At 44.2% G+C, this 14,301-nt stretch overlaps 1 protein-coding gene across 1 annotated transcript in view; it reads left to right on the top strand.

Moving 5' to 3' along the window:
• Cacna1b (calcium voltage-gated channel subunit alpha1 B) overlaps window positions 1-4,045 on the top strand; it is a 158,166-nt gene extending 154,121 nt beyond the window's left edge. The window contains exons 44-46 of the mRNA XM_035447078.1: window positions 949-1,153; window positions 1,427-1,671; window positions 2,014-4,045. Coding sequence (XP_035302969.1) covers window positions 949-1,153; window positions 1,427-1,671; window positions 2,014-2,544 — 981 coding nt within the window. The 3' untranslated portion in view covers window positions 2,545-4,045. The remainder of the gene's footprint in view (window positions 1-948; window positions 1,154-1,426; window positions 1,672-2,013) is intronic.
• The last annotated feature ends 10,256 nt before the right edge of the window (window positions 4,046-14,301 follow it).

Raw genomic sequence — 14,301 nt, 5'->3', positions numbered from 1 at the left:
GTGCTTCCTCATGGTGGTAGCCTACAGCGCATGCCATCCCATCCCACCCCCCACCCCCGCCCCTCCCTTCTGTTTTCTCTTCTGTCCTGTGGCCCCACCCCATGGTGTCAAAGGCTAAGGTGCTTCCTTCTGGCATTTAACATTCAGGTGGCTATGGCCAAGCCCCACAGCAGTTTATATGTCATGGTGTGGCGTGGGTGGGGGAGATATGAGTCAGTCCTCAAGATGGACCAGAAGAAATAATCCCCCTATAGCCAGACATGAATCACTCTGGGGTTCCTCAAACCAGCAACCCCTCTCCTTGGACACCTCCAGCGGGACCCACATGAAGCAGCCCTGCTTCCAGGCTGCCTGTCCGGAGTGATGCTCAGATGTGGCTCCTTCTGACCTGACTGGGTCTTGATCAGGTTCATTTCCTCTGCCAGTTAAAGAATTAAAAAGGAAGAAAAGATCGTGGGCACACCAGGTAGCAGTGGAGAAATCTCCAGCACCACAGACAACAGCAGGGTGAATCAGCAGTTGAAGAAAAGCATTTATGGGGTGGGGAGATGCCCGTGTGCAGCAGATGTACACGTGATATGCAGGGGGAAAGACCCTCAGCAAAGCAGAAGGGCAACTTGGGGAGACTGAAAGATCCACACTGCTTTTGACAGCTGAAGCTTCAGTCTCTGAAGAGTTTCCCTCTGACCTACAACTGTGTGTAACACATCTGATCTTTACTGTGCCGTCCATCAGCAAGACCTGCTGCTGGAGAGAAAAGGCTCACAGGGCTTTTGTTTTAGGAGCCCGAGGAAAAAGCTGGTCATTTTGGAGATTCACCATCTTTATTACTTATCTGTGGATCCTCTCCTTAGCCTGCCTACTAGGAACTCTGTCTCCTCCTGGTCTCTCATTGCCCCCTGCTGACGCAGGCTATGTCCCTCCTCATCCCTTGTCCTTTGTCTGCAGCCTGCCCCTGATGCCAGCCCCATGAAGCGCTCCATCTCCACCCTGGCTCCACGCCCTCACGGGACTCATCTTTGCAACACAGTCCTGGACCGGCCTCCCCCTAGCCAGACATCACATCACCACCATCACCGCTGCCACCGGCGCAGGGAAAAGAAGCAGAGGTCCCTGGAAAAGGGGCCCAGCCTGTCTGTTGACACAGAAGGTGGTGCGTGTACGGGGTCTGGGAAGCCTCCTAAGTGGCTATGGCCTGGTTTGGGATAGAGTCTAGCCGTCCACAGGACCATCTTCCTTGGTGTTCCATATGGTCCCAGAATTACCCATAGCAGAAAGGGGTATGAGTTCCAGTTCTGGGGACCAGGCAAGGACCAGGCACAGAGTCTGACACTTAGCTCCAGGAGACTATGTAGATCTAGAGCCAGAGGTCTCTACCATGCTCTGTCAGGACTCAGCTGAGCTAACCTCTCTTGTTCTTGGCCAGCACCAAGCAGTGCTACAGGGTCTGGCCTGCCCCAAGGAGAAGGATCCACAGGCTGCCGACGGGAGCGCAAGCAGGAGCGAGGAAGGTCCCAGGAGCGGAGGCAGCCTTCGTCCTCTTCTTCAGACAAGCAGCGCTTCTATTCCTGTGACCGCTTTGGGAGTCGGGAGCCCCCACAACTCAAGCCCTCCCTCAGTAGCCACCCCACATCTCCAACTGCGGCACTAGAGCCAGGACCGCACCCACAGGTAACCACGCAGGGCGGAATGGCTCACGTGTTCTGGCTTTGCTTTCCTCAGACCTTTGAGCACCCTCCGTGCCTTGCTCCCCAGCTCAAGCCTGCCTTTCCGGCCACCACCGCATCCCTGGGTCGGTTGCCCCAAATCCTCCTCAGCACTTAATTCTAACGGCTTGCTTTATTTTCCTGACTCTGGGGCTCTAGCACCTGATCAGTGTGTCTCTCCTTCCTGCTCCCCCTCTGTTAGCCTTGCGTCGGCCCTGCATCCCTTCATGATGATGCCTGTATTTTCTGTGTGCTGTGTTGTTTAATGTGGTTTTTATTTTTATTTGCTGTTACCTTTTTCATGTAGGGCAGTGGTTCTGTTAATGGGAGCCCTTTGATGTCAACATCTGGTGCTAGCACCCCGGGCCGAGGTGGACGGAGGCAGCTCCCCCAGACTCCCCTGACCCCACGCCCCAGCATCACCTACAAGACCGCCAATTCCTCGCCTGTCCACTTTGCTGGGGGTCAGAGTGGCCTCCCAGCATTCTCCCCTGGCCGTCTCAGCCGCGGCCTTTCTGAACACAATGCCCTGCTCCAGAAAGAGCCCCTGAGCCAACCTCTAGCGCCTGGCTCTCGCATTGGCTCTGACCCTTACCTAGGGCAGCGTCTGGACAGTGAGGCCTCTGCCCACACCCTGCCTGAGGATACACTCACCTTTGAAGAGGCAGTGGCTACCAACTCTGGCCGCTCCTCCAGGACTTCCTACGTGTCCTCCCTCACCTCCCAATCCCACCCTCTCCGGCGTGTGCCCAATGGCTACCACTGCACTTTGGGACTCAGCACCGGCGTCCGGGCGCGGCACAGCTACCACCACCCAGACCAGGACCACTGGTGCTAGCTGCACCATGACCACCCATGCACCAGCTCTGTGGGTGCGGGTTCCAGTTGATGAGTTTTATCATCCGCTCTGGGCTGTGGAGCCACAGCCCTGGGAGGAGGGTCCTCACATCGTGGCCTCTGTGGTGGAGGCTCCTGCTTCTCTCCCTCCCTCCCTTTTACACTGGATGGACTAATAAAGCCCTTCTTAGAGGGATATGGTTCTGTCTATCCTCCTGTGTACTGCCTTCCTGGGTTCCATGCCAGATGTTGGATCCTAAGCAGGAGGTAGCTGAGTTGAGATGGACCCAGCAAATCCAAATCCTATGTCATGGCCTCCAGCATTCAGGGTGGGTACTTGGGACTTTCTTAGGAGGTCTGAGTCTCATGAAGAGTATTGTTTGTCCGAATGTGTGTCATGGAGGATAGGGTGCACCTGAAAGCAAGGAAAGGAGTCCAACTGTGGCCTGGCAGCACCTGGCAGCATCAGTCATCTCATGTCTATTGTTGGTCTTAGAGTCAAACAGCACATGTATGTAGAGATGCACTCAAGGCCCCGCCTTTCACCTTACTGTCACCATAATAGGGACCAAATCTGGAGAATGTTTATGCTATTGACTCTGGTTTTCAGTTACAACACCTTTCACTGTTTGTCATTTCTATATAGTTGATCTAGAAAAGCAGAAAACAAAACAGGGAAGGAAATGTTCATGTAACTTAAAAAAAAATCAACATGTAGGAAGGTCTCTGTTTTGCACTGTTTCTGTGACTTGTGTGTGATGTTCCTGTATGGATTCTACCCTGCCCCGGAAGTCCCCAATGCCCCTGGCTCCTCTGCTCAACCAAGTGCCTGATCTCTGGCTCTGAGCTTCATGTATGAGGTGAACTATCAAGTGGATTGGGTGGGAACTGCTCAGAGCCACACTGGGGCTTGTGTCGTAGGGAACACTGACAATGTCCAGCAGCATGGCAGAGAAGCAGCCCTTGCGCCCATGCACCTCCCCTGAGTGATGGGTTCCGAAGAAGAAGCCACAGAGTAGCAGAGTGTGTGCTTGCATGAGGCATTTTCAATCTGTTTTTTTAATCTGATTCTCAGGGACGGGATGCCTGCCAAGTAGGGTATCATCTCTATTGTGTTAAACAAACAAACAAACAAACAAGCAAACTAGTTTTCCCTGAATGCTGAAGAGCGCTAAGCGCTAATGAAGAGGGGAATAGGGCAGGAGGGAGATACCCTCGCTGGCAGCATAACAAGAAACAGGCAGGAAGGAAACAGGTCCTGGAATGAGTCTGGGTGTCTAAAGCCTAGTAGGGTTCCTGACCCCAGATCCTGGGAGGCAGCAGTCATGGCTACTTTGCAAAGGGAAAACCCATACCCAGGAAGGTGTGTGGTGTGCACAGATGGCTAGGAGGCCACTAGAGGAAGGTTGCTCATAGGCAGGCAGGCACTCCTCGGGTGTGTTCTCTGTGTTTTGAAATTTCTGATGACTTTTTTGTGGGATTGTTGGCTTCTATCCCCATGTTTCTCACAGAAGCTGGGCGTGTGTGTGTGTGTGTGTGTGTGTGTGTGTGTGTGTGTGTGTGTAGGTGTGTTCAGTGAGTGGCTATTGTCAACCATAGGGCTATGCAACAAAAGACACATTACTAGAAACAAAACACAAGACCACCACTTGGTCTAGGGTTTCAGCATGATTGTGACCAAACCTTTTATAGAATTTCCTTATATGAAGGCACAATACCCTGAAACTTTAACGATAACAGAGTATTTTATTCCAGTAGGGTAAAATTAAACAGGAACCTTGGACTGTGCATGTGACTGCACCTATGTTGCAAAGTAGAAGGATGTGCATTTTGATACTGACGTTCTGTCTCTGTTCCAAGCCCAGCCCTTGTTCTCTTGAGTGTTGGGTGTATACACTTTGTGTGGAACCACAGCTGCTCCAGACAGTCTTAGGTTGGGAATCATCTTTACCCCACATTAGTGTAGCTGACTTTTCTTCCAGGCATTGGTATACATGAAAATCACAAGAATCAGGGAAAGGAGACATGGTGTCTTGTTTCCTGACTTTGGGTTTGTTTCTGTACTGTCTCTTCTCAAGCTGTTGTGTGTTCCCCCTGAAATTTCATAGTGAGTTGCCAAATTTGAAATGCAACAACCAGCTGTCTGCATCTGGAACCTGTCAAGCAGTGGCTGTAGTTTGAACAAGTTATGTGTGCATGTAAAATATATCCATATATACATTATACAAGTATGCGCATGAAATGTATATCTTCGTACTTTTGATACAATGTATTCATTTGTTAATTTTTAATTATATTTGATATAAATTGAAGGTTTGTTGCAAAACTTTATATTTAACAGTGTTGAGAGAGAGAGAGAGAGAGAGAGAGAGAGAGAGAGAGAGAGAGAGAGATCCAATCATGCAACACTAATGGGATCTACTTTGAAAAAAAAAAAAAAAAAAAACAAGTCCCTTGACTAGTTTGCTGCCTGAATAATATTTACAAACCAAACTTTGGATTCTGCTCTTGTTTCTACAATGACTTTTTGTATAAAGCAAAGTCCTTGGATTAAATAAAAACAACCAAAAAAATTCAAAATCAAAACCCAGGATGCTGCTGGGTGGTACCTGAGGGCAGTGTGTCTCGGTGCGTCGGTGGAGAGGGTGCACTGCCAGGAAGGTTCAAGAAAAATTGAGAACTTCAACCATGTGCTTGTGAGCCCTGGGTTAAATACAAGCATGAGATGTGGTTTGACAAACAGGGTGAGCATCACCTGGAACCCTGCAGATCCCAGGGTGAAAATTGGTCAGATCATGCAGAGCAATGTTACCCAGAATCCTTTGATGCAGGAGGGGTGTTGGTGCCCTGTAGTTCCCAGAAGACACTACAGTGGGGGCTGTGCAGGCAGGAAAAGACTGTTCAAACTCATAATCCTCCAGTGCCCAGTGTGAGTGGGTGACTTGGGCTCTGCAGCTCTTAAGACCACTAGGAGATTCACTGCTGAGCTACAGGTTCTCATGGTGGCTGCTGTTGTACTGCTGATTACTTAAAAGTCAAGAGCCTAAAAAGACATCAGTCCCTGGCCAAGTCCCTTTGGCTCAAAGACTATATATACCTCCTAGAGTGTCGTTGGTGTCACATGCCCACTGGGGTACATAGCAGGGACACATGGCCTCTGTATACGTCACACCTCTGCCTGTTCTCCCAGTTGTTGGGGTGGTCAAGTGCAGGGGGTTGGAGTTTATTCCTTGGCTCTTTTCTCTCTTGAATTCCTACTAATGTTGCTATTAAGAGGCAGATACAGTAGGGTGTCCTTTGAAGACTCTGAGCAGATTTTACTGTGTAAGTACTAGAAGAAGGAGCACAGCACCATTCTGGCTTGTGCCCAGTGATCTGACTGTTTTGACTCTTAAAACGAGATGTGGCATGTGAACTATGGGCACCATTACTAAGTGAGGAAGGACAAAGAGTCAGCCAGGTGGTGTGTGATGAGAACAGCAGTATATGTAGCAGCTGTCTAATTGTAACATCGTTTTTTTTTTTAAGATTTTATTTATTTATTACGTATACAACATTCTGCTTCCATGTATATCTGCACACCAGAAGAGGGCACCAGATCTCATTAACGGATGGTTGTGAGCCACCATGTGGTTGCTGGGAATTAAACTCAGGACCTCTGGTAGAGCAGCTGGTGCTCTCTTAACCTCTAAGCCATCTCTCCAGCCCTGTTTTTTTTTTTTTTTTTTTTGGCCACTGCCATCTTAAAAAAAAAACCAAAAAAACAGAATTAGGTGTTGGCCAACTTTCTCGATATGCCAGAGATACAAGGAATGGTGGGAAAAAGAGATTTAATCCATGTGCAGGAAAACCTAAAGGGGTCCAAGTTCATCTTCTGGGCATTGATACAATATCAGCCTTAAATAGAGAAAGAACTGGGAGAATGGGGGGAGAGGTAGTCATATTAAGTCCTCATCAAGGGGTGTAGTCTAGTTGGTCATTGTGTCAATTCTAGATCTATAAAATTCATTAAAGGTACAAACTGGTTCTTAGTAGATGATTACTTTCCTGGGTGCAGTTTCATCATGGTGGATAATTGCTTTCCTCTAAGGAGAGTCTGATCTTAGAACCTCTACTGTACCTGAGATCCAAGGTTAGGATGATTGGGTACCTTTAGGTACTCTTTAGGGGTGTCTGGAACAAGACATTCTAAAAATCCGACTGTAAGATGTCATAGGCTACTCTTCTCTTGACTGAATGAGGTAGGCTAGATACTGCCAGTTCTAGATAGACCACATGACCCAAAGTAAAGGAGAAAGATACAAGATGGAAACAGAAATGCTAGTGCTTTTTTTTATTCTTCTTTCTGGCTTTTAGTTATATTGTGGTCTCAGTGCAAAAACAGCTTCAAGTACTTGGTTTATTTGGACTGTGTCTTCCTGCAGAGTCTTGGAAACTGGCCTTTTCCTCATTTATTTCCCAAGTTGGACTTGATGGAATCTTTCTTTGTCCTGTTAACCCCTCCACAATTTGTTGTGGAAAGATGTTTTATGTATTTCCCAGGAAACTTGTGAAATAACTTCAAGAAAGTGAGGCCAGGGACCTGTTAGGTGTTGGTTAGAGCATAGCACGTTTTCCTGTCAACAATGAGCTTTTCGCAGGCAGATACTGTAGTATAAGTTTGTAGAGAGGGATGTTGTGACGACTTAGGACACAGTCTTTATCCTCTCTGAAAGCAAGGCTGGATTAGTTTGGTCCAATCTCTTGGTGTAAGCATTTGAATTGAGTTACCATGTACTGAAGTTCTTTCATTCTTACTGGTCCCACTTAAGTAGTCCCTTGAAAGCTTGTTTGAAGTTCTGTTAGGGGAACTAGTATATTATTGACTGAAGACGGGTCTTTCTCTAGTTGGGGGAAGGTTGTTCTCTTTGACTGAGCATGCAGCCTCAGGAGGGATGCACAAAGTATGGTAAGGGAGAGAGAGGACACCAGTCTAGCTAGCTAGGTCAGCCAAATTAACCCTGGCAATTCATGAGACGGCATATGCCACAGCCAGATTGACCTCACATCCTAAATGTTCCCTAATAGTTTTGAATGGAGATAGTTGGTTGCAGATTTGCTTCATGCATGTTCTCTGTAGCCTTACACATTGCTTCATTTATTTCAGGAAGTCCTGGCCAGACTGAATTAATCTCAGCACTTTTTGTAATGGGAAAATAAGAACCTTTTTGAAAGGGTTTTGTAGTGAAAGAGTATCTTGGCTATGGGTGTGGGGTGGGGGCAAGGAACACCACAAAAATCACACCATGCCACAAACCTCACTCAAGAGATTTATTGGGGGAGGGGGACTGCCTCTGAGCAGGGATGGGATCAGCAACAGTCCAAGCCATGATGGCGTTATAGGGGGTATGGAGCATGCCATACCCTGGGGAAAATAAGGCAGTGCCAGGGCCATTGGTGCCGAGTCATTGAAGATGGGGTAGGGGTTGAGGGAAGGGGGAGCTCCAAGGAACGTGGTTCTGGAATGTGGGCAAAAGAGTTTCGGTGGTTCTTAACATGCCCAAGAAATTTCCTGTATGTTTTTGGGTGGCTGTATTTTAGCAGAAGAAAAGAATTGTGGTCAGATACAAAAGGTTAAGTACAGTTATGATTTTATACATCACGCTGCTTTACCTGGAAAACTCCTGATTGAATAGAAGAGGAGGAGGAGGAGGAGGAGAAGGAAGGAGAGGAGGAGGGAAGAAGAAAGAAAAAGGAAAGGAAAGGGAAGGGAAGGGAAGGGAAGGGAAGGGAAGGGAAGGGAAGGGAAGGGAAGGGAAGGGAAGGAAAGGAGGACATGACTGCTCCCAGGCATATGGAGGTGAGAGTTTATTGTAGATATGTGGTCAGAGGCAGGAATATCTGGGAAAGTCCAGAGTGGATATGACCAGGCTGAGCTGGGCTATGTGGTGATAGGGAGAGAGCAACAGAAAGGGGAGAGAAGGGAAATAGGGGTAGCAGCCAGGAGGCCAAAGGTAGAAAAGGGGTGGGCAAACAGAATGTCTGAATTCTATAGGGAAGAGCCTGTGGGGGAAGGGCAGCCCAGCCTCTGGGCTGGAGAGTTCAGGGTAGAGAGTGGGCCACGCCAACCGTACCCTGTAACAGGTAGGGACTGAACAATGCTGGGAGAACCTGGATGCCAGGTCCAGTATATGTGTTAAAAACAGGCACCTCAGCCATTTGTTCTGGGTTTGAGACTTAACGCTGATCACCTTTGACAGGCAGAGTGGTCCTTTGTCCTGGCATAATGCTTCTCAAACTTTTTCCACTCCTGAGCCCCTTTTTACCAGGGCACTTTTACAAGATCTGGGGACATACATATATAAAATACGTATATAAAATACTCCTTGTCACATGGGGAAGGGCCTAGGTCTGGCCCAGGATGATGTGGTAGACTTTGGGGAGCCCCTTTTGAGGGCCTTACCCTGCCTGGGGAGTGGAGGGGGGATGGCTAGGGGCAGGTGGGATTTGGGAGGGAGGGGAGGGAGAGGGAGAAGGGATTCACATCTGAAGCAAGCTTGTTCCTAATTTGAACTAATAAAATAAAATAAAATAAAAAAACACTCATTGTAAGCAGGGAGGTGGGCAATGCTGTACATGCCCCATGAACATCCTGTGATATTTGTACCCAAGCAAGTCAGAAGAATAAAGCTGCCTTCCATGAACAAAATTACTGAAGAGTAAATCATAAGGAGATTTATTTTAAAACAACTGTTACATATACATTTCCAGTTATTAAAGATTAAAGCAAGTTTGCATGCTAATGAACTGAAAATGTTTGATTATTTTTTTTTAAAGATTCATTTATTTACTTACAGTGTTTGGTCTGCATGTATGTCTGCAGGCCAGAAGTGGTAGCCAGATCTCATTACAGATGTTTTTGAGCCACCATGTGGTTGCTGGGAATTGAACTCAGGTCATCTGAAAGAGCAGCCCAGTGCTCTTAACCCCTGAGCCTTCTCTCTAGCCCATGTTTGATCATTTTTATACAAAGAATTAAATCTTAGCTGAATATTGATATGCACACAGAGGGGAGAGCATTATGTCAGAGTTGATATTTCGATTTTATACTTATAATTGCTTAAAACACTGCTTCACACAAATAGGACAAAATTTCCGAAATGTGTTCAAAAATGGTTGGAAACTCTAAATTCTAAGCCAAAATTAATTTGATTTTTTAAATAGGGTCAGAAGCACAAATAGAAGTTTTATGTTATTTTTTGGTTTTTCGAAATGGAAGTTTTAAAAGGCAAACACTTTAACACTTGAATCTTCTCGCCTGTTCTGCTGGTGGTTGGGAAAGAAAATAGGCAGTGGGCAGGAAAGCTTAAGCTGGAATACAGTATACGACTTATCTGGAGTCCATTTGACCTGTGACAGGTGGGGCCAAGTGCTGACTTCCTGAAGCTTACATGATTTTTTTAAAGCTTATAAAAATAAATACATTTTTAGACATCTAACTTGACCACTGTCTGTAATCGGCACTGAAATCTTCATTGTAGGAAGGCAGTTAAGGAGCTTGTAAACTCACACCTTTGAGGCATCGCAAAAACCTGAGGACCCAAAAGGATGCTTCTGGGCTAAAAGCATGAACACTCTTTCCTCTCTTCAGAGGGATGGGCATTCAAAGAGTGGACAGAGATGTTCTCAGTGCAGTGAGAAGCACTTTTAAATCTCTATAAAGAAAACAACTGGACTCTGGGATCTTCTGGCCTAGGGACTGCAGGCAGGTCGACTCGCTCCAAGTGGACCAAGAAATCCAGAGTCTGCTGGCATCGCTGTGCTAGTCCTGCCCCCACCCACCAGGAGAGGGAGTGTCTCAGATCTGCTTGCACCCACCTCGAGACCCATCAGAGTATTGGACCTGCTTGCACCCACTGGAAGAAGGAATGGGAAGACGACAATATAAGAACACATTCAACAATAGAAAAACTAATATGACGCCACCAGAGTCTAGAGACTCTATACCAGTAAAACCTGAATATCCAAACACAGATGAAGCAGAAGAGAATGACCTTAAAAACAACTTAATGAAGATGATAGAGACCCTAAAAGAGGAGATGAGAAAATCCTTTAAAGAAATGGAAGAAAAAAAATTCAAGAAATGGAGGAAAAGACAAACAAAAAATTACAAGAAACAATTCAAACAGTGCAAGGTTTGAAAGCTGAAATATAGACAATAAAATAAGTCAGTCTGAGGGAATGCTGGAATTAGAAAAGATGGGTAAATGATACAAAACTAGAGATGCAAGCATAACCAACAGAATACAAGAGATGGAAGAGAGGATCTCAGGTGTTGAAGATACACTAGGACAAATAGATTCATTGAAAATCTTAAGTCCAACAAATCCCAAACACAAAATGTCCAGGACATATGGGACACTGTGAAAAGGCCAAACCTAAGAATAATAGGTACAGAAGAAGGTGAAGAAACCCAACTCAAAGGTACAGAAAACATATTCAACAAAATCATAGAAGAAAATTATCAAACCTAAAGAAAGACATGCCAATGAAAGTACAAGAAGCCTACAGAACACACCAGATAGAGTGGACCACAAAAGTGCCCCCTTGCCACATAATAATCAAATACCAAACATACAGAATAAAGAAAGAATATTAAGAGCAGCAAAGGAAAAAGGCAGAGTAACATATAAAGGAAAACCTATCAGAATTATACCTGACTTCTCCATAGAAACTCTGAAAGCCAGAAGGTCCTGGATAGATATTATATAAACACTAAGAGACCATGGATGCCAGCTCAGACTACTATACCCATCACTATAGATGGAGAAAATAAGGTATCCCATGACAAAACCAGATTTAAACAATACATATCCACTAATCCAGCCCTACAGAAAGTACTGGAAGGAAACTCCAACCTAAGGAAGTTAACTACACTCACAAAAACATAGGCAACAGATAATCCCAATTTACCAAAATCCAAAAGAAAAAACAGGGTAAATCTATACACAATACCACCACCAACAACAAATTGAAAACAAACAAGAATTAACACTCAATGGTCCTTAATTTTCCTCAATATTAATGGTCTTAACTTGCCTATAAAAAGACACAGGTTAACAGAATGGATATGAAGACAGAATCCATCCCTCTGCTGCATACAAGAAACACACCTCAACTTCAAAGACTGCAGAATAAAGGGTTGGGATAAGATTTTCCAATCAAATGGACCCAAAAAACAAGCTGCTGTATCTATCCTAATATCTAACAAATTAGACTTCAAACTAAAATCAATCAAAAGAGATGAAGAAGGTCATTTCATATTCATCACAGGAAAAATCCGTCAGGATGAAGTCTCAATTCTGAACATCTGTGCCCCAAATATGAAGGCACCCACATTTGTAAAAGAAACATTACTAAAACTCAAATCACACATAAAACCTCACACACTTATAGTAGGAGACTTCAAAACCCCACTCTCACCACTAGACAGGACCACCAGACAGAAACTTTATGAAGAAACAAAAGAACTAACAGAAGTTTTGACCCAACTGGGTTTAACATACATATATAGAATATTCCATGCAAACACAAAAGAATATACCTTCTTCTCAGCACCACATGGAATCTTCTCTAAAATTGACCACATCCTCAGCAACACAGTAAGACAAAAAAAAATTGGGATAAGCCCCAGTATCTTATCAGACCACCATGCTTTAAAGTTAGAATTCAACGACAACACAAATTGCAGAAACCCTACAAACTCATAGAAATTGAACAATGAGCAATTGCACCATTCCTGGGTCAAGGAAAAATAAAGAAATTAAAGACTTCCTAGAATTCTATGGAAATGAAGACACAACATACCCAAACTTATGGGACACTTTGAAAGTAGTACTAAGAGGAAAGTTCATAGCACTAAGTACCCACATGAAGAAATTGGAGAATAGTCACACTAGAGAATTAACAGCACAATTGAAAGCTCTACAACAAAAAGAAGCAAACTCACCCTGGAGGAGTAGATACCAGGAAATAATCAAATTGAGGGCTGAAATCAATAAAGTAGAAACTAGGAAAATAATACAAAGAATCAATGTAACAAAGAGTTGGTTCTTCAAGAAAATCAACAAGATAGACAAACCTTTATCCAAACTTATCAAAAGGCAGAGAGTGAACATGCAAATTAACAAAATCAGAAATGAAAGGGGGGATAGAACAACAGACACTGAGGAAATCCAGAGAATCATCAGGTCATACTTTGAAAACCTGTACTCCACAAAATTCAAAAATCTAAAGGAAATAAACATTTTTCTGTATTTATAACACTTACCAAAATTAAATCAAGAATAGATAAGCAATTTAAACAATATAACCCCTAATGAAATAGGACATCCAAAGACTCCCAACCAAAAAAAAAAAAAAAAAAAAGCCCAGGGCCAGATGGTTTCAGTGCAGAATTCTACCAGAAATTTAAAGAAGAGCTAATATCAATACTCCTAAAACTGTTCCACACAACAGAAGCTGGAAGTTCATTGCTAAACTCTTTTTATGAGGCTACAATTACCTTGCCACACAAAGACACAACTAAGAAAAAGAACTACAGATGAATATCCCTCATGAACATTGATGCAAAAATAATAAAATACTGGCAAATCAAACACAAGAACACATCAGAGAAATCATCCACCATGATCATGTAGGCTTCATCCCATGGATGCAGGGGTGGTTCAACATATGAAAATCCATCCAAGTAATCCACCATATAAACAAACTGCAAAAGAAAAATCACATGATCATCTCACTAGATGCTGAAAAAGCCTTTGAGAAAATCCAACAACCCTTCATGATAAAGGTCTTGGAGGGATCAGGGATAACAGGAACATATCTAAACATTATAAAAAGCAATATACAGCAAACCAACAGCCAACATCAAATAAATGGAGAGAAACTCAATGTGACACATCTAAAATCAGGAACAAGACAAAGCTGTCCACTCTCTCCATATCTCTTCAATATTGTCCTTGCAGTTCTAGCAAGAGCAATAAGACAACAAAAGGAGATCAAGGGGATACAAGGGGAATGGAAGAAGTCAAACTCTCACTATTTGCAGATGATATGATAGTCTACATAAGTGACCTGAAAAACTCTACCAGGGAACTCCTACAGCTGATAAATCCTTCAGCATAGTGACAGGATACAAGATTAACTCAAAAAATCAGTAGCCCTACTATATACAGACAATAAATGGGCTGAGAAAGAAATCAGAGAAACAACACCCTTTACAATAGCCACAAGCAACATAAAATATCTTGGGGTAATGCTAACCAAACAAGTGAAAGACCTGTATACCAAGAATTTGAGTCTTTAAAGAAAGAAATTAAAGAAGATACCAGAAAATGGAAAGATCTTCCATGATCTTGGATAGGTAGGATCAACATAGTAAGAATGGCAATCTTGGCAAAAGCAATCTGCAGATTTGACGCAATCCCCATCAAAATACCAGCACAATTCTTCATAGACCTTGAAAGAATAATAATCAACTTTATATGGAGAAACAAAAGACCCAGGAGAGCCAAAACAATCCTGTACAATAGAGGAACTTCTAGAGGCATCACCATCCCTGACTTTAGCTCTGTTATAGAGCTGCAGCCCTGAAAACAGCCTGGTATTGGCACAAAAATAGACAGGTAGACCAATGGATTTGTTTGCTGTTGCTAAACTGGTAAAGCTAGGGCTAGTCACCAACACCGTCAGAGTTCTGAGAAGGATAAATTTGAGC

This window comes from Cricetulus griseus, chromosome 6, assembly GCF_003668045.3.
Source record: "Cricetulus griseus strain 17A/GY chromosome 6, alternate assembly CriGri-PICRH-1.0, whole genome shotgun sequence".
NCBI classification, from domain to species: domain Eukaryota; kingdom Metazoa; phylum Chordata; class Mammalia; order Rodentia; family Cricetidae; genus Cricetulus; species Cricetulus griseus.
Note: the sequence above shows the minus strand (reverse complement) of the source record. Positions and strands in the feature narration are given on the sequence as shown.